General features: G+C 40.4%; 1 protein-coding gene across 2 annotated transcripts; it reads left to right on the top strand.

Annotated features, from left to right (window-relative positions):
• Nucleotides 1-916: 916 nt before the first annotated feature.
• Nucleotides 917-18366, top strand: LOC311109870 (uncharacterized protein). 2 transcript variants are annotated; one of them, XM_084152884.1, is made up of 9 exons: nucleotides 924-1113; nucleotides 7650-7937; nucleotides 8088-8357; nucleotides 8637-8906; nucleotides 9057-9134; nucleotides 11028-11054; nucleotides 11192-11248; nucleotides 13253-13286; nucleotides 17174-18366. In XM_084152884.1, the coding sequence occupies exons 1-8, from the start codon at nucleotides 1047-1049 to the stop codon at nucleotides 13264-13266; spliced, it is 1071 nt and encodes a 356-aa protein (XP_084009010.1). In that variant the 5' UTR covers nucleotides 924-1046; the 3' UTR covers nucleotides 13267-13286; nucleotides 17174-18366. The 2 variants fall into 2 exon arrangements, with proteins under 2 accessions (XP_084009011.1, XP_084009010.1); XM_084152885.1 differs by lacking the exon at nucleotides 11028-11054 and having other exon boundaries at nucleotides 917-1113.
• The last annotated feature ends 852 nt before the right edge of the window (nucleotides 18367-19218 follow it).

The following is a 19218-nucleotide window of genomic DNA, read 5'->3' as shown; positions in this document are numbered from 1 at the left end:
GGCCTAATCGCCCAACATCAGTGCCCGACCTGACTAACGCTCATGTGGCGCCGCAGCAAAGTCCCCGCAGCAATGTTCCAACATCTAGTGAAAGCCTTCCCAGAAGAGTGGAGACTGTTGTAGCAGCAAAGGGGGGACCAATTCCATATTAATGCCCATGATTTAGGAATGAGATGTTCGACAAGCAGGTGTCCACATACTTTTGCTAATGTAGTGTATATAGTGGGTTTGACAAATATTTAGATTCTGTAGAGGGAAGGTTTATTTATCTTCAGTAAACTCATGTCTCTTTTCTATCTCTTTTGGGTTAGCCTATTAAGTATCATATTGTTATCCTGTATGTGATGTGCTGTCATGTTTAGCCTACTATAATTTTTCAACTTTGAATAATGTGAATTATAATGAAATGTTGATCCATACAACAAGATGGTAAACATTTATTATATGTTTTGAGGAAAATATTTATTGTGTGAATGTTTTTGTGTGCATGCCACATATACCTATAGGTGAATGACTAGGCTGGTGAATTAAAATCCCTCAGACTCGGTGGAAAGGAGGACAAGTAAATGAACTATAGTTATTAATTTACCTTTGAATATTACAGTATTGTCAACTTTTGTTACATTATAGCACAGAGATCCTATCAATTCTAAATTCTATATGTAATTCTGTGCATTGTAGCCAATTATACACACAGGGAGGCGCCAAAGACCAGGTATGGGCACGACTACATCAAGGAATATTCAAGAAGTGGTTAGATTTAAAAAATAAAGTTAATATAGCATATAAACATAATGCCATGTGTTGGTATACAGTGTGATTGTATTGCAGCTATTAAACATTATTTACAAGTCAAATGGAACGTTATTTTATTTTCCACGAAGAGGACGACTCATGCAGAGGGAGGAACTAAACCACGTTTTACTTTCACTTTCACAGCTTCAGGAAATCTAAAGATCAGAAGTAGGCTAGGCGATGAGCCACACAGGGATTTAGCATATCTCATTTGAACTGAATTGTATTTATTATCTAAACAAATTAACTATATGCCCGAACTAACGCCCATCAGATTGTGCTTCTGGCTTTGTCTTGTACGAACGGTGGTCTCTGGAGGTAAGTTGAAACGACTGGTAGGCCGAATTTAAGTGTTTGGCCTACCTACTATTTGTTAGGCCACTTGTTTGCTATTGTGTGCTAAATGTAGATCCTATCCTACAACATCACATCATAATATTTGATTATCATGAACAATAGGTGTATGTAAGATAATGTCCTTTATAAACACTATGCGCTGCAACTTCAAGTTAGAAGCGCACCCGCCGAGTGGGATTCATATCACTGAAAAACAACAACTTGTAATGACATTATGGATGGACAATATCCTAAACACGCTCTTCCTATTGATTTTCAACATGGAAAGTCAGAATGGTTTTAAACGACGTCTATGTGGGTTTCGATTAGAAATAAGGACCGCGCCCTTCTTATTCAGTTCAGCTACATACAGATCTCACTTCAAGAAGTTATTGAATATTGAGTCCTGGGCTAACCAAGGCTCAAACCTACAGAAGGGTCTGCATGATCATGGCAGGGCCGGTGTTATGGGGCCTGGCCCGCCCTACGGTACCTCCTTGCCCATCCAAATAAAATATTGAAATATTGAACATTTATTTGACCTAAACTCATGCCAACAGAAAGACGCATTAATCTCAGATAAAGCTTCCGAGCGAGCGAAACAGTGCCCCTCAGTATGCGTCGACCATGTATCTGATGCTGTCTGGACCGAAAGAGTATGGCGCCAGAACGAATCAGTTGGTTGGGCATTTGATTTCTATAGGCGGGCCCGTTTTTTTCCAATGGGACCTCCTGTGTGCACGCTTTTGCATTGGTGTTATAATAAATACCATAGGCAGCTCGAGAGTTTCAAGTTTGGAGAAGCTTTCAATGTATCCTACCATTTCAACCTAGCTGCGTGCCAGTTGTTATAATTTTCTATTTGCACATTTTGATGCAATGGTTTCATTTCAATAATAACGTTTGTGTTTCTCAAAATTATTGCCACGTGGTAAATGATAAAAATCTCAATTAAATGATAAAAATCTAAAAGTTAAAATTCAACTAAATGCAAGAGCACCAGCCTTTGCCATATGGACACATTGATCCATTGGCTGCTACATTATTAGGACAGGAAACCACACACATGCTCACATGGAGCGCTCCAAACAAAATACAATTAAACATTTTACAAAACTCCTAAATTATGGTAATGAAATAAACCAAAACGTGTTTCTCACAAGTGTAGCAGGTTGTGAACTTTGCAAACACTGTTTCCACTCCGAGAATGAGAACGGTAAATTACTGTTATTCATGCGTTAACAGTAATTAATGTAACCAAATAACGTGGATAAACGGTACATTTACTAGACCTACTAGTTACATGTGTAATGAGGAATTGATAAAAATAAACAATCAAAGGGCAAATAATTCACACAATGTAACAATGAATGTGCAAGAATTGTCTGGAGACTGCCAAGCACATTCTGGAGAGCTGAGTGCATGCATTCTGGAGAAAGACACCCGTATCTTCAGCACACACCCCTCCCCTTCTTCTTGTCTCAACATTTCATACTGAAAAAAATATAAACGCAACATGCAACAATTTCAAAGATTTTACTGAGTTACAGTTCATATAAGGAAATAAGTCAATTGAAATAAATTAATTAGGCCTTAATAGATGGATTTCACATGACTGTGCAGGGGTGCAGCCATGGGTGGGCCTTGGAGGGCATAGGCCCACCCACTTGGCAGCCAGGCCCACCCACTGGGGAACCAAGGGCTTTATTACAGACAGAAATACTCCTCAGCACTCCCCTTCAGACGATCCCGTAGGTGAAGAAGCCGGATGTGGCGGTCCTGGGCTGGTGTGGTTATACATGGTCTGTGGTTGTGAGGCCAGTTGGACGTACTGCCAAATTCTCTAAAACAATGTTGGCGACAGCTTATGGTAGAGAAATTAACATTCAAATATCTAGCAACAGCTCTCGTGGACGTTCCTGCAGTTAGCATGCCAATTGCACGCTCCCTCAAAACTTGAGACATCTGTGGCATTGTGTTGTGTGACAAAACTGCACATTTTAAAGTGGCCTTTTATTGAACCCAGCACAAGGTGCACCTATGTAATGATAGTGCTGTTTATTCAGCTTCTTGATATGCCACACCTGTCAGGTAGATGGATTATCTTGGCAAAGGAGAAATGCTCACTATCAGGGATGTAAACAAATTTGTGCACATCATTTGAGAGAAATAAGCTTTTTGTGCATATGGAACATTTCTGGGATTTGTTATGTCAGCTCATGAAACATATGACCAACACTTTACATGTTGCGTTCATATTTTGTTTCAATGTAAATTATTCTCAAGACACATTATCTTCACACTTTTTAGATGCTTTTCACTGACAGCCGCAACTCAATAATCAGCTAGGCATATTGCCACATGTGCTGCCCAAATTGCAGGCTTCCCAAATTGCAGGCTTCCCAAATAGGCATCGATTTGTGATTTGAAACAATCCACAGCTATTTTTGTAAAAAATAAGCTAATGATCCTCTGTGGCTAAGTCAAGCTCTCTGGTAAAGTATTTTGAATTATTTTATTTAGACAGCAGTAATTATGTAATTTTGGCAAAACATCAATTTAGTGCACACATTTTCCTTTCTAATTCACAAGTGCCTGAAACCAGAGATCTGTATATATGTGGTCCTCTGTAGCTCAGCTGGTAGAGCACGGCGCTTGTAAAGCCAAGGTAGTGGGTTCGATCCCCGGGACCACCCATACACAAAAAAAGAAAAAAAAAAGAAAATGTATGCACGCATGACTGTAAGTCACTTTGGATAAAAGCGTCTGCTAAATGGCATATTATAATGATGAGATGCTCAGGTCTCCGCCCTAATTATGCGAGTCGTTGTCCCAAAGTCGGGAATGCAGGCGACAAGCTTAGGTCTGCATATTATGCCCATAGAAACGCATTGGGTTTATTTCAGGACAGATTTTTGCGAGAGTGCGAAACAGCGCCCCTCAGTCTTACCATATGTAGCCCATGTATCTGATTCTGTCTGGCCAGAAAAAGTATGACATGCCATACTCCTTTTGTCCAGACAGCATCAGACACATGGTCTACACTTACGGAGACAGAGGGGCGCTGTTTTACTCGCTCGGATGCTTTATCTGAGATTGATGCGTCTTTCTGTCGGCGCGCATCTCGGTCAAATAAATGATCAATATTTCCATATTTTATTTGGATAGGCAAGGAGGTTCGGTAGTGCATTGGCCCGCCCATAACGCCGACCCTGCTTTATGCGCAAATATTGATATAATAGCCATCATATCGAAGTAAACTTATAGTCACACGATGATATGGTATGGGTCTCACTATGACTCGTCAGGAAACCATGCAGTTTATTAGGGTACAGATGAAATAAGTTATGGTGAACTTCACAGGGTGGTGAAGTGCACTGTGATCTTGATGCTCCTGTCCAATAAATATAGAAGGTCTTATTCTGGTGACATGATGATCGATGCTTGACTGCCATTTGATAAATACAAATATTCTCGCTCTTATCCATGATAATCTCATAATGTAGATATCTTACCCTCACTGTAGCTGCGAGCTGTTGGCTAGAGTGCACATGCCAAGACCAGAGTAGGCATTTTGCTATTCAATGCAACAGGTTTTGTGACAAAACTATTAGTGGAGTTGAAAATGTGATGGTACATGAAAACGTAAGCGAAAAAGTACATTTTGTGTGCACTACATCATGACGCACTGATTTTTATCTGCAACAAGTCTGTTGGGTGGAAACTCACCACTGGTTGGAAAATGCGCACATTTTCTTTATGTGGATTTTAGAATATTCACTTGAAAATCTGTCGCCAATTGGCTGGAAACCTAGCTCCTAACCAAGTTTCCATCTAACCTTTTTATGCAGTAAAGTATATGTCAGTAAAAAATATAATGACAGGCCTGATGGAAACATACTTTGTTTGGGGTAAACTTTCCAAATGTCGACAAAACAAAATACTCTAGACAAGGTGGGACCTTTTTGTGTTTGTAACATTTATTATGCGAGACATGGTGGTGGAAATGCTTTTATGCACAAATATTGATATAATAACCATCATATCAAAGTAAACATGGAGTCACGCGATGACATGTTGTGTGGTCCTCCCACTACGACTGCAGTTCATTAGGCTACAGATGAAATAAGTTATGATGAACTTCACAGGGTGGTGAAAGTGCAAGGTGATGAGCTTAATGCTACTTTCAAATAAATATTGAGGGTCTTATTCTGGTGACATGATGATCGATGCTTTGCTGCCGTTTGACAAATACAAATAATATCGCTGTTATCCATAATGATGTCATAATGTAGATAGTTTACCCCCACAGTTTTTGGCTGGAGTGTATGTGCGTAGACCAGAGTGGGCAAACATTTTGCTATATAACGCAACAGTTTTTGTGACAAACCATCAAGGAGGGGTTTGTGCTGATTGTACAGAGATTGTGACAGCCGGTTAAATGGCATTCCTTGACAAGGCAAGAACAAGATGTATGTCAGGAGAAGTGCCGTAGGAGGAGGAATGGAGGGAAAAGGAGAGGCATAGGAGGTCTAAGAGAGAGAGGGAGGAGGAAGAGGGTGAGCTTGAGTCGGTTAAAAATGGTGAATAGAAGGGAGATGGTTTGTTAAAGGGGAATGGTAGAAAGTATTAGAGTGAGTTGAAGACAGTAGGAGAAATGGAAGTGAATGAGGGCGAAGTATCGGAAGTGGTAGGTGTGGTGAAGTTCTCTGAGCCCGAGGCTTGCACCGAGGGTCAGGATAAAGATGAGTCTGTGACAGTAGGAGTGACATTTTTGGAAAAAGTGGACCCTTGCCTTTTGGCTGATCCATTTGTGGTTTCAGGGTGGGTGAAAACAGAGTTAGGTGCTGTGGAATCGGTGAGGGTAACCAGAAGTGGTCTGGTGATAATTGTTTGTGTTTCTGCTGGTCAGAGGAAGCAGGCACTCCATGTTAAACTAATGGGGGCAAGAGATGTGAATTGTTTTGCGCTCAATAAAAGGGCACCATTGAAAGGAGTGATTACTGGGGTAGCAGTAAATGTAAAAGTTGACCAACTGAAGGGGAAGATTCCCGGTGTTTGTGATGCTCGTCGTTTGGTGCGACGCAGACAGGGTGGCATGAGTGGTGAAACAGAGTCATTGTCTGTTCTTTTGAGTTTTGATGTTGAGTCTTTGCCCGACAAAGTGATGTTAGGATATATAAGTTATCCTGTACAAGCTTTTGTGCCAAATACATTACGTTGTTACAGGTGTCAAGCTTATGGGCATGTGGCAGCAGTGTGTAGGAGGGAGGTTCCTAGGTATGAGAAGTGTGCAGAAGGGCATGAGACAAAGGAATGTGTAGCATTGGGGAAAGTAGTGGTATGTGTTAATTGTAGGGGGGCCCATGTGGCTGGGGATCAGAAATGTCCCATGCGAGAGAGGCAGGTTGAGGTTTCCAGGGTTAGAGTAGTGCAGAAGTTGTCATATGCTGAGGCAGTGAAGAAAGTAGAGGAAGATGGGTCAAGGGGGAGGGATAGTGAGAGAAGTGGTGTGAGTAGTGATCTGTACCAGTACAGAGGGATAAACCAACAAGTGATATATGTTTTAATAAGATTGGATTTTGAGCATTTATAGCAATGGTTATCAACTGTACTGCAGGGATGGAACGTAAGTCGCAGAAAATTGAGGTTGTGGTGGCAGCTGCAGAAAGGTATTTGGGTGTGCGAGACTTGACATCAGAAGAGTTACAGGGTGTGTTTAGTGGTGGTGTCCCATGCTTTCAGGTTGTTGGCCTGAGTTAGTACTAAATAGATTGAAATAGTGGAGTAGGGTGGTGTTATTTTTATATTTGTTTGTGAGTGTAGTGTTAGATGGTAGGGTATTTCTTTATTTCTTTATTTTTTCAAACAATGTATAAGGGAGTTGTAGTCCAGTCTAGTTGGTGGCGGTAATGCAACATTTACTGGATGCCAACCGCCGTTAAAACTCATAGAAGAAGAAGGAGGCGCCAAAGAGTAGTACCAGTGGAGTGTAAAACCATCAGTGGAGTGTAAAATGGAAACCCATTTAACTTGTATTTTTCCTTCGGTACATGGGAATTTAACGGCAAAAGTAATTTTTATGTGGAATACGTCATTAGGCACAAAGTCTGCTTGATGGAAAAAATATCTCTACTGGGAAAATGTGCATATTGTTTTATGCAGATTTTAGAATATTTGCATGAAATCTGTCGCAAATTGGATGGAAACCTAGCTGGTGATATAATAGTGGACAGCCTCTGAGGCAGGGTGTAGACAAAGACTTTAATCTATGGTGTAGTCTAGATCAGTTTCCACTCAAGTGGCGATGGTGAGGGGGAAAATACTGGCAAAGTGGGCAGACTACTTAGGCCAGGTACACACAGCAAGCAGAATTCTAGACATAAAAAGTAAAGGTTCATAATAATGTCTCTTTCAATGCCAATAGGGTTAAGACTACATATTTATACCCTAACCATAATGTGTTACCCTGGATACATTGATACTCTTTTACATGTATGAAATTTCTGCTTTTCCAGATTATCTTTATCATAAAGTGGGAGGTGAGGTCTTGTTGAAACCAGACAAGTCCACAGTGCCTGGCCCCATCACAAGCATCCTATGGAAGCATGGGAAGAACAAGGTGGCAGAGTGGGACAAGGATTTTGGTGGTCTGGAAATCTATGGTGCCTTCAAAGAGCGCACAACCCTGAACCAGGCTACTGGAGAGCTGAGAATCAGTGGATTGACGAAAACAGACAGTGGAATTTATTCTGTGGAGTTCAACGACAAACAGCTTGACAAGACATATAAACTATCTGTTATCAGTAAGTGTTTCTCTCTCTCTCTGTGTGTATGTGTGTGTGTGTATATATACATGTGTGTATGTGTGTGTGTGGTCTTGTAGAAACAGCAGGTTATTCAGTGCCTCACAAACATTTCCCCAAATTATTCCTGTTTCTTTCCTCTATTTACAGAGGCAGTCCCCAAACCCACAATCACTTCTTCCTGTAACACCAACAAAACCTCCTGCACTCTGACCTGTGAGGGCGACACCACTGATGCTGAACCTGTCACCTACAACTGGAAAGTGGGAGAGGGGGCGTGGGAGGTCTTAGTCAAACATCTCACTGTCTCTAAGAGCGACACTGGCAATTCAAACAGCGGTTCCAAGTACTTCTGCAAGATGAAGAACTCTGCTGGGGAAGGGGAAGTCAGCGAGCCAGTTGGACAGGTGTTTGGCCCAGGTGAGTGGACAATCATAAGTATGCTACGGTCTTATGTATTGATATGTCAGTAACACTGCTAATGTTGTAGGACATTTTGAATGATGGGCTATGTTGAAAACAGACAGTGGGGTTTATTCTGTGGAGTTCAATTGCAAAGTGCTTGAGAGGATATATACATTATGTTATAAGTAATTTTTTCTGTCTGTCTGTGTGCCTCTATATTAAATAGCAGATTATGCATTGCCTCACAAGCATTTTTCCCTGCTTTGTCTTTGTCTCTCTCTTCTGGATTTACAGTGGCAGTCCCTAAACCCACAATCACTTCTTCCTGTAACTCAATCAAAACCTCCTGCTCTCTGATCTGTGAAGGCGACACCACTGATGCTGAACCTGTCACCTACAGCTGGAAAGTGGGAGAGGGGGCGTGGGAGGTCATAGGAAAACATCTGGTTGTCTCTAAAAGCGACACTGGCAAATCAATCAATAGTTACAAGTACTTCTGCAAGATGAAGAACTCTGCTGGGGAAGGGGAAGCCAGTGAGCAAGTTGGAGATGTGTTTGGCCCAGGTGAGTGGACACTCATAAGTGTGCTACAGTCTTATGTATTGATATGTCAGTAACACTGCTAGTGTTGTAGGACATTTTGAATGCTGCACTATGTTGAATACCTGATCAACTCCTGTCAAAGTATCAATACAAAATGTGTTTTCATTTCAGAACCTTCTGAAGTTGTTGGTCTTGTTGTTGCTTTGGTTGCCATTTTCGTTGTAGCTCTTGTTGTCGCCGCCATAACAGGTAAGAACAGCACATCTATAGTCAAAGAGCACTGCACATGTACAGTGGGGAAAAAAAGTATTTAGTCAGCCACCAATTGTGCAAGTTCTCCCACTTAAAAAGATGAGAGGCCTGTAATTTTCATCATAGGTACACGTCAACTATGACAGACAAAATGAGAAAAAAAAATCCAGAAAATCACATTGTAGGATTTTTAATGAATGTATTTGCAAATTATGGTGGAAAATAAGTATTTGGTCAATAACAAAAGTTTCTCAATACTTTGTTATATACCCTTTGTTGGCAATGACACAGGTCAAACGTTTTCTGTAAGTCTTCACAAGGTTTTCACACACTGTTGCTGGTATTTTGGCCCATTCCTCCATGCAGATCTCCTCTAGAGCAGTGATGTTTTGGGGCTGTCGCTGGGCAACACAGACTTTCAACTCCCTCCAAAGATTTTCTATGGGGTTGAGATCTGGAGACTGGCTAGGCCACTCCAGGACCTTGAAATGCTTCTTACGAAGCCACTCCTTCGTTGCCCGGGCGGTGTGTTTGGGATCATTGTCATGCTGAAAGACCCAGCCACGTTTCATCTTCAATGCCCTTGCTGATGGAAGGAGGTTTTCACTCAAAATCCCACGATACATGGCCCCATTCATTCTTTCCTTTACACGGATCAGTCGTCCTGGTCCCTTTGCAGACAAACAGCCCCAAAGCATGATGTTTCCACCCCCATGCTTCACAGTAGGTATGGTGTTCTTTGGATGCAACTCAGCATTCTTTGTCCTCCAAACACGACGAGTTGAGTTTTTACCAAAAAGTTATATTTTGGTTTCATCTGACCATATGACATTCTCCCAAACCTCTGCTGGATCATCCAAATGCACTCTAGCAAACTTCAGACGGGCCTGGACATGTATTGGCTTAAGCAGGGGAACACGTCTGGCACTGCAGGATTTGAGTCCCTGGCGGCGTAGTGTGTTACTGATGGTAGGCTTTGTTACTTTGGTCCCAGCTCTCTGCAGGTCATTCACTAGGTCCCCCCGTGTGGTTCTGGGATTTTTGCTCACCGTTCTTGTGATCATTTTGACCCCACGGGGTGAAATCTTGCGTGGAGCCCCAGATCGAGGGAGATTATCAGTGGTCTTGTATGTCTTCCATTTCCTAATAATTGCTCCCACAGTTGATTTCTTCAAACCAAGCTGCTTACCTATTGCAGATTCAGTCTTCCCAGCCTGGTGCAGGTCTACAATTTTGTTTCTGGTGTCCTTTGACAGCTCTTTGGTCTTGGCCATAGTGGAGTTAGGAGTGTGACTGTTTGAGGTTGTGGACAGGTGTCTTTTATACTGATAACAAGTTCAAACAGGTGCCATTAATACAGGTAACGAATGGAGGACAGAGGAGCCTCTTAAAGAATAAGTTACAGGTCTGTGAGAGCCAGAAATCTTGCTTGTTTGTAGGTGACCAAATACTTATTTTCCACCATAATTTGCAAATAAATTCAATGTGATTTTCTGGATTTTTTTTCCTCAATTTGTCTGTCATAGTTGACATGTACCTATGATGAAAATTACAGGCCTCTCTCATCTTTTTAAGTGGGAGAACTTGCACAATTGGTGGCTGACTAAATACTTTTTTCCCCCACTGTACATAGTTCTGAAGCACAGATTGACATAACAGCAGCAACAACAGTGAGCTATACCCCCTGAAGGGGATACCTGTTCTACCTGTATTTATAGTAGTGTTCAGATGTTCAGGTACTGAATGCAGGTTGTTTATTGGTTCTCTCAGACTAGATGCCTTGTCATTGCAGCTTAAGCATGTAAATGTGGGTAAAGTCATATTCAATAGCTGACAGAATATTAATGCAGACTAGTACTTTAAGAGAATATTTGAATTTTTACTCCCCAGTTTGGTTGGTGTGGAAGAAAAAAAATGGTAGGATGATTCTCTGTCTCTTCCTGGTTCAACTCTTCATACTCACTGATTCACCAAAATGTTACACAATGTCAATTTCATTTGTATGAAAGTGTCTTAATAATTTCTTAAATTTGTGTGTCTCTTTTTCATCTCAGGATATCCGGAAGACACATGGATCGACTTTTTGACCAAGTTCTGTGGTGGAGTGTTTGGTAAGTTTTACCCTAACTTGACTCTGATCCATATTCAACCTGCTAACTGGCTCCCCACAGTAATACAAACACAACATTATTATTATTATTATTATTAATGCACTGCACCATATACACATACAGTACTTCCATGCACTGCACACATGCTTCCTCACAGCACAGGACAGGAGTGTTGTTTTTGTCCCATCCCAGAAATCTAGAAACCTTTTAAAATCAAATTAGGGACCTTTACTCACTAATATGTGTGTGTGTGCGTGCTCGCAGTGGTGGCAAAAGTACTCAATTGTCATACTTGAGTAAAAGTAAAGATACCTTAATAGAAAATTACTCAAGTAAAAATGAAAGTCACTGAGTAAAATAGTACTTGAGTAAAAGTCTGAAAGTAAATAGACTGTTCTCCCTGCTACCGCACGGCAAGCGGTACTGGAGTGCCAAGTCTAGGTCCAAAAGACTTCTCAACAGCTTCTACCCCCAAGCCATAAGACTCCTGAACAGCTAATCATGGCTACCCGGACTATTTGCACTGCCCCCCCACCCCATCCTTTTTACGCTGCTGCTACTCTGTTAATTATTTATGCATAGTCACTTTAACTCTACCCACATGTACATATTACTTCAACTATCTCAACTAGCCGGTGCCCCCGCACATTGACTCTGCAACGGTACCCCCCTGTATATATAGCCTCCCTACTGTTATTTTATTTTACTTCTGCTCTTGTTTTATTTTTATAAAAATAAATGCACTGTTGGTTAAGGGCTGTAAGTAAGCATTTCACTGTAATGTCTGCACCTGTTGTATTCGGCGCATGTGACCAATAAAAATTGATTTGATTTGAAAGTATCTGGTTTTAAATGTACTTAAGTACCGTGGTGGAAAAAGTACTCAATTGTCATAAGTACATTTACATTTAACAGACGCTCTTGTCCAGAGCAACTTACAGTAGTGAGTGCATACATTTCATACTTTTTTTCATACTGGCCCCCCGTGGGAATCGAACCCACAACCCTGGCGTAGCAAGCGCCATGCTCTACCAACTGAGCTATAAGGGAGGCTCAATTGTAAAAATTAAAAGTAAATGCCAAACCAGGCCAAATGGTACAGTTTTCTTGTTTATTTTTTACAGACAGAGGGGCACACTCCAACACTCAGGCATCATTTACAAATGCAGTATTTGTGTTTAGTGAGTCCGCCAGATCAGAGGCAGTAGGGATGACAACACATTATATTGATAGGTGCGTGGATTGGACCATATTGCTGTCCTGCCTGAGCATTCTTAAATGTAACGAGTACTTTTGGGTGTCAGGAAAAATGTATAGAGTAAAAAGTACATTATTTTCTTTAGGAATGTAGTGAAGTAAAAGTAAACATTTAAAAATATATAATAGTCAAGTACAGATACTGTATGAACTATTTAATAAAACAAAATAAAGTTACTATGACTAAAATAGGACTGAAATGACTGACTAAAACTAGACTAGAATCGTCCAGAGTCGACTGATGATAACTAAAACCAAGGATGAAATGACTTAAATGGGACTAGGATTAAAGGTATTTTAGTCATAAAGACTAAAACTAAATGAACACTGCCACTAAAATAGGTAGTAACACTAACACACCTTTTTACGTGGTACTTCTATGAGGCCATTTTGACGATGCAGATATGTGGAGATGTTGCCAGAAATGTGTTTCTCATATTTTTTGTGTCGGAATTTATTTGAATAAAAAAAAAATTGTGACGTAACTTACATACAGTATGAGAAGGTGATGATTATTAATGTGAGTTTAAAGCTAGCAGTGTGTGTGCCAGCATATATAAAATGTGTACGATGCAGTTGCAATCTGCAAAGATGAGTCAAAGCCTGAGGGTAAGACACAGTGGCATTCACATGGAATTCTGCCACTTAGCATCCTTTTCATTGTCATCCAGAAGTGAATACAACAAATACTAATGTGGTCTGTGTATGAGAATGTTAAGCTAAACTTTTCTCTCTTCTTCTCCTCAGCTAAAGTCAGGTGATGGAGTCCAGCCAGAACAAGGCAAGTCATCCAGTTAATGTAAGACTGTATAAAGCAGAAGTAACTTATTTAAAGATGGACTATACAGAAATCACTCCTCCATTTCCTGGTTGATAAAATTCTAATAGTTTACCTAATTTCAGTTTCTGTGAAAAAACAAGCAGTCATTGTGTAGAGAATCATTGTACCATCTAATCATTGTACCATTCCATAACCAAAAATATTGTATTTTCAGCTATTTGAAGCTGGTGTACAAAACCGGAAGCATAGAAATAGCACACATAGAACAGATTTACCGCTTTTTAGACTTGCTTTCAATGGGAATTAAAGATCTATAACAGTTCTATGTGAATTTGGTTGGGTCGCCCAAAAAGTACCATATTGTACCTTTTAAGTAGAATTTGATACAGTAGGAGAGAGGCTGTAGTTGATGTTTTCCTTCTGTGTGATTCTGCAGGGGTTACGTTAACGGCCAACCCCAAAACAGGGGAATACCACAATGACAAAGCTGTAAAGGGGTGATCTGAAAAGTCATAGTCAATCAATCAATAATATAATAATACTTTTAGCAAAAATGTTTATTTTTAATTCACAATCTGTAGAAGCAATGAGAATAGAAAGGTTCAGAACTTTTGTAAAACATCACAGTACGGTTGAAATATATATGGCAAATAGAAATCCTATATGGATGGTGTTAAGAGATAGATGGGAGGTATTGAATAGAGTTGAAGGATGGGACTAATAACAAATAACAACAAATAATAACAAAGATAGCTAATAATGTAAGCATACTGTGTCCATAATAAGTATATAGGTTGTATGTTGGGAGCTTTTGGGAAAGAGCACAGTTAGAAAGATATGGCATTTAGAAGCAAACCGGATGGACATCATGAAAATGATCGGAGAGGTTGAGAGTAGAAGAAGTTCAGGAGCAAAAAAATCAATATATATATATATATATATATAGAATTATTGTAAAATTAACTCTGTCCATAAGGTGTAGATAGTAAGTATAGACCGGAAGTAGAGGCCTGGGCGTTGTTGTTCACTAATTTACTCCAAGTAGGGAAAGGATGGTGGGGTTGAAAAGTAATAAAGGGGAATATATATATAAAAAATAAAAATAAACATGGGGGATTGGAAGTGATGCAGACAATTACATTGATAGAAGATACAATCTATCTGCAATATTAAGCTGATCCATTCCCCCCCCCAAAAAAAATAAAATAATAATAATAATAATAATAATAATAATAATAAAAAATAAAAATAAAAAAGCTGTAAAGGGGCAGGGGAATGGAGGTGTGTATGAGACTTAAGTGGATAGTTTACCCGGTAACAGAGTGCTCTGGCAGTTACAGTGAACTCCAACCATGTTTGTCCTGATGATTTGATTCCTGTAACATTATACTGTGTATTATAAGTATAGAGGGTTCATCTAGAACAGGGGTGTCAAACTCATTATATGAAGGGCTTAGTGTCTGAGGGTTTTTGGTTTTCCTTTCAATTAAGACCTAGACAACCAGGTGAGGGGTTCTTTACTAATTAGTGACCTTAATTAATCAATCAAGTACAAGGGAGGAGTGAAAACCCGCAGACACTCGGCCCTCCATGGAATGAGTTTGACAGAATTGTGTTCACATTGTTATTACATTGTTATTATGTTTGTGATGATAGGAATACCTGGAATAGTATAACAGCAATACTTCTACATCCCCCCCCCCCCCCCCCCCCCATTTATTTTTATTTTTATATATAGATATATACACTGCTCAAAAAAATAAAAGGAACACTAAAATAACACATCCTAGATCTGAATGAATGAAATAATCTTATTAAATACTTTTTTCTTTACATTGTTGAATGTGCTGACAACAAAATCACACAAAAGTTATCAATGGAAATCAAATGTATCAACCCATGGAGGTCTGGATTTGGAGTCACACTCAAAATTAAAGTGGAAAACCACACTACAGGCTGATCCAACTTTGATGTAATGTCCTTAAAACAAGTCAAAATGAGGCTCAGTAGTGTGTGTGGCCTCCACGTGCCTGTATGACCTCCCTACAACGCCTGGGCATGCTCCTGATGAGGTGGTGGATGGTCTCCTGAGGGATCTCCTCCCAGACCTAGACTAAAGCATCCGCCAACTCCTGGACAGTCTGTGGTGCAACGTGGCGTTGGTGGATGGAGCGAGACATGATGTCCCAGATGTGCTCAATTGGATTCAGGTCTGGGGAATGGGCGGGCCAGTCCATAGCATCAATGCCTTCCTCTTGCAGGAACTGCTGACACACTCCAGCCACATGAGGTCTAGCATTGTCTTGCATTAAGAGGAACACAGGGCCAACCGCACCAGCATATGGTCTCACAAGGGGTCTGAGGATCTCATCTCGGTACCTAATGGCAGTCAGGCTACCTCTGGCGAGCACATGGAGGGCTGTGCGGCCCCCCAAATAAATGCCACCCCACACCATGACTGACCCACCGCCAAACCGGTCATGCTGGAGGATGTTGCAGGCAGCAGAACGTTCTCCACAGCGTCTCCAGACTCTGTCACGTCTGTCACATGTGCTCAGTGTGAACCTGCTTTCATCTGTGAAGAGCACAGGGTGCCAGTGGCGAATTTGCCAATCTTGGTGTTCTCTGGCAAATGCCAAACGTCCTGCACGGTGTTGGGCTGTAAGCACAACCCCCACCTGTGGACGTCGGGCCCTCATACCATCCTCATGGAGTCTGTTTCTGACCGTTTGAGCAGACACATGCACATTTGTGGCCTGCTGGAGGTCATTTTGCAGGGCTCTGGCTGTGCTCCTCCTGCTCCTCCTTGCACAAAGGCGGAGGTAGCGGTCCTGCTGCTGGGTTGTTGCCCTCCTACGGCCTCCTCCATGTCTCCTGATGTACTGGCCTGTCTCCTGGTAGCGCCTCCATGCTCTGGACACTACGCTGACAGACACAGCAAACCTTCTTGCCACAGCTCGCATTGATGTGCCATCCTGGATGAGCTGCACTACCTGAGCCACTTGTGTGGGTTGTAGACTCCGTCTCATGCTACCACTAGAGTGAAAGCACCGCCAGCATTCAAAAGTGACCAAAACATCAGCCAGGAAGCATAGGAACTGAGAAGGTCTGTGGTCACCACCTGCAGAACCACTCCTTTATTGGGGGTGTCTTGCTAATTGCCTATAATTTCCACCTGTTGTCTATTCCATTTGCACAACAGCATGTGAAATGTATTGTCAATCAGTGTTGCTTCCTAAGTGGACAGTTTGATTTCACAGAAGTGTGATTGACTTGGAGTTACATTGTGTTGTTTAAGTGTTCCCTTAATTTTTTTGAGCAGTGTGTGTGTGTATATATATATATATATATATATATATATATATATATATATATATATATACAAAAAAAAAAAAAAACTTTACTACCACTGTCTTTTGTCTAAACTAACACCTGACTTATTTCACCTGCTAGCACTGACTTGTTAAAAAAACGTATTGTGATCAAGATGTAGTTGTCCCTGATTGCACTGACTTTGCTCACAGATGCTTGTTTAAAGAAATGTACTTACTGTGATTGAGATGTGGTTGTCCCACTGCCTATCCTAAGTTGAATGCACCAATTTGTAAGTCACTCTGGATAAGAGCGTCTGCTAAATTACTTAAATGTAAATGTAAATGATGATCAACATGTGGTATTTTTCTTTTAATTTGGATGCAATGAAAGACACACATTGAACAAGTCAGATTGGTGTATTCTTAAAGGAAAGGAATAGCACCTGTTGTTGCATTTATAACATAAGACCAAGAGTTTTTCCTGACCATGTGACCTGACCAGGAAAAACTCCTTGCCCTAGTCATTAGTAATGTTTTGTCTCATGAGCTCTGTTCTCTATTGCTTCCTTCCAGCTGGTGGTCTTCTGGTGGGGAACTGAGGACCACAAAAATGGGGTTTGAAGGCTCTCAGTACATGCCTCCATGTCTGTTACATTGAGACAAATGACCAAGAAGAGAGAAACTGTTGATGTTTTCGATTAACTATAAAATGAAGGAAAACAACAGGCAAACACTGCACAAAGTAACTTTCCTTCAATCAGATGAATCTAAAGTGCTGGAGTACAGAGCCAAAGCAATCAAAAAATGTGTCACAATCCCAATACTTTTGGAGCTCACTGTATAATGTGATGAGTTGTGTGCTTTATAAATTTACAGTACTTCAGAAATATGAGGGCAATATTTGTATCAGCACATTTTTGATGATGGACAAAAACAAGAGATTATCTTATACTTGGAGGTAAATAGCTTTGGATTCTTACCCTTTCTCATTATTCATGACTCGTCTTTACAAATCTAAATCAATTTGTGCAGATTGTTTTTGTTGTTTGAAGCCATAGTATCAATCACTTTGTGGTTGTATGATTCCTTTTCAGGTATTTTCCCCAGAGAACTTTATGCTAACCCACTCCACTTTCTGTTTTTAATCGCATTTTGTGAATTTCTTATAATTTAATAATTCTTCAAGCCTTCACTTGACTTAAGTCAAGGTATTTGTACAGGTTGTTATTGTTTTAGTTATTTTTCTCAGAGTATTTTATGCCAACCCCCACACTAGGCAAAGTCTAGTGTAGGGAGAGAGTGTTGGTTGAGAGGAACCAGGCCTGAGAGGTAGAGCTCATCCTCATCTGCCTTGTAAAGAGAGAGAGATTTTTTTTTTTTTTACTTGATTGGTGAAAGCAATACAGAGGAAGGTCCATTTAGGTCTGGGTTCAGCCATCACCAACATACTGTATCCCTATCTGAACCCTTCAGATCTGTGAATACTGAGCTAGGGAAAGGGACTAGTTGACACTAGACTTAGAGATCAGTCTCTTTGCATGCACTGGATGACATCTCAGCCAGGTTCACTAAACGGATCACACCACAGGACTGACGATTCCTAAATCCTTCCTCCCGAGACATGCTGCTGTGCAAAACAAATGTACTTCAAAGCGCAGTGTGACATCTATCAGCAACGATTGAATTCCGGCCTGTATATACTGCCAATTCAATGTGAATTTTAGGTGTTTGATATTTATATTTTTTCAATAAATTGATGAGTTCTATATTGGATTTGATTTGATTATTATACACAATTTTATTATAGGCGCCAAAGAGTAATATACACGACTAGTCAGGGACTCTTCGGGAAAAGGGTGGAGAATCTGGGGGCTACATTGTAATAATTAAGAAATGTGTTGAGCATGTGATCTAGGATACATTGTAACAATATATATATATATATATATATATATATATATATATATATATATATATATATATATATTAGGGCTGTCAAAAATAGCGCGTTAACGACGTTAATTAGTTGTTTGCTGTTAATTACGTCAATTTTTTAAACGCATTTCACGCATGCGCAGTGTGACAAATTATTCAGGTCAGGAAAGTGGTTGGGAGCTAGAGGCGAGATGGAGCAAGGTGAGCAAAGTGGGCCTATTGACGGATTCAAATATAAAAAGAATGATGATGGTACAGTTAACAAGTACAAGGTTATTTGCAAGATTTGTAAGAAGGAGTTTCAATTTCACCGGAGCTGTTCAAGCTTGAAGTACCATGTCAACGCCAAACATGCGTTTGCTGGGCCGTCAGATTCTGTCATCGCAGCCCTGGACAATCAGGAGCACAAACTCGTTTTGCCGACCGCAGCAGAGTGGGATAAACTGCAGAGGCTGGAGACACTTCTAGAGCCATGCAGGTAAATCAGTCTGTAACTTATCAAATAACATCGCTTTGATTATTTTCTGGAATGAATTAAACCAAGTCAAATATCAATAACATGTATCTATGTAAAAAATAATGATGATGATGATAATAATAATAATAATAATAATAATATGTTGATAACCACTGTTCTAATAATACACTGTCTCTGTGTGCATGTGTGTGTTTGTGTGCGTAGG

This window comes from Coregonus lavaretus (assembly GCF_964263955.1).
Source record: "Coregonus lavaretus genome assembly, chromosome: 35".
In the NCBI taxonomy this organism is placed as follows: domain Eukaryota; kingdom Metazoa; phylum Chordata; class Actinopteri; order Salmoniformes; family Salmonidae; genus Coregonus; species Coregonus lavaretus.
This window is presented reverse-complemented; position numbering and strand designations above follow the sequence as displayed.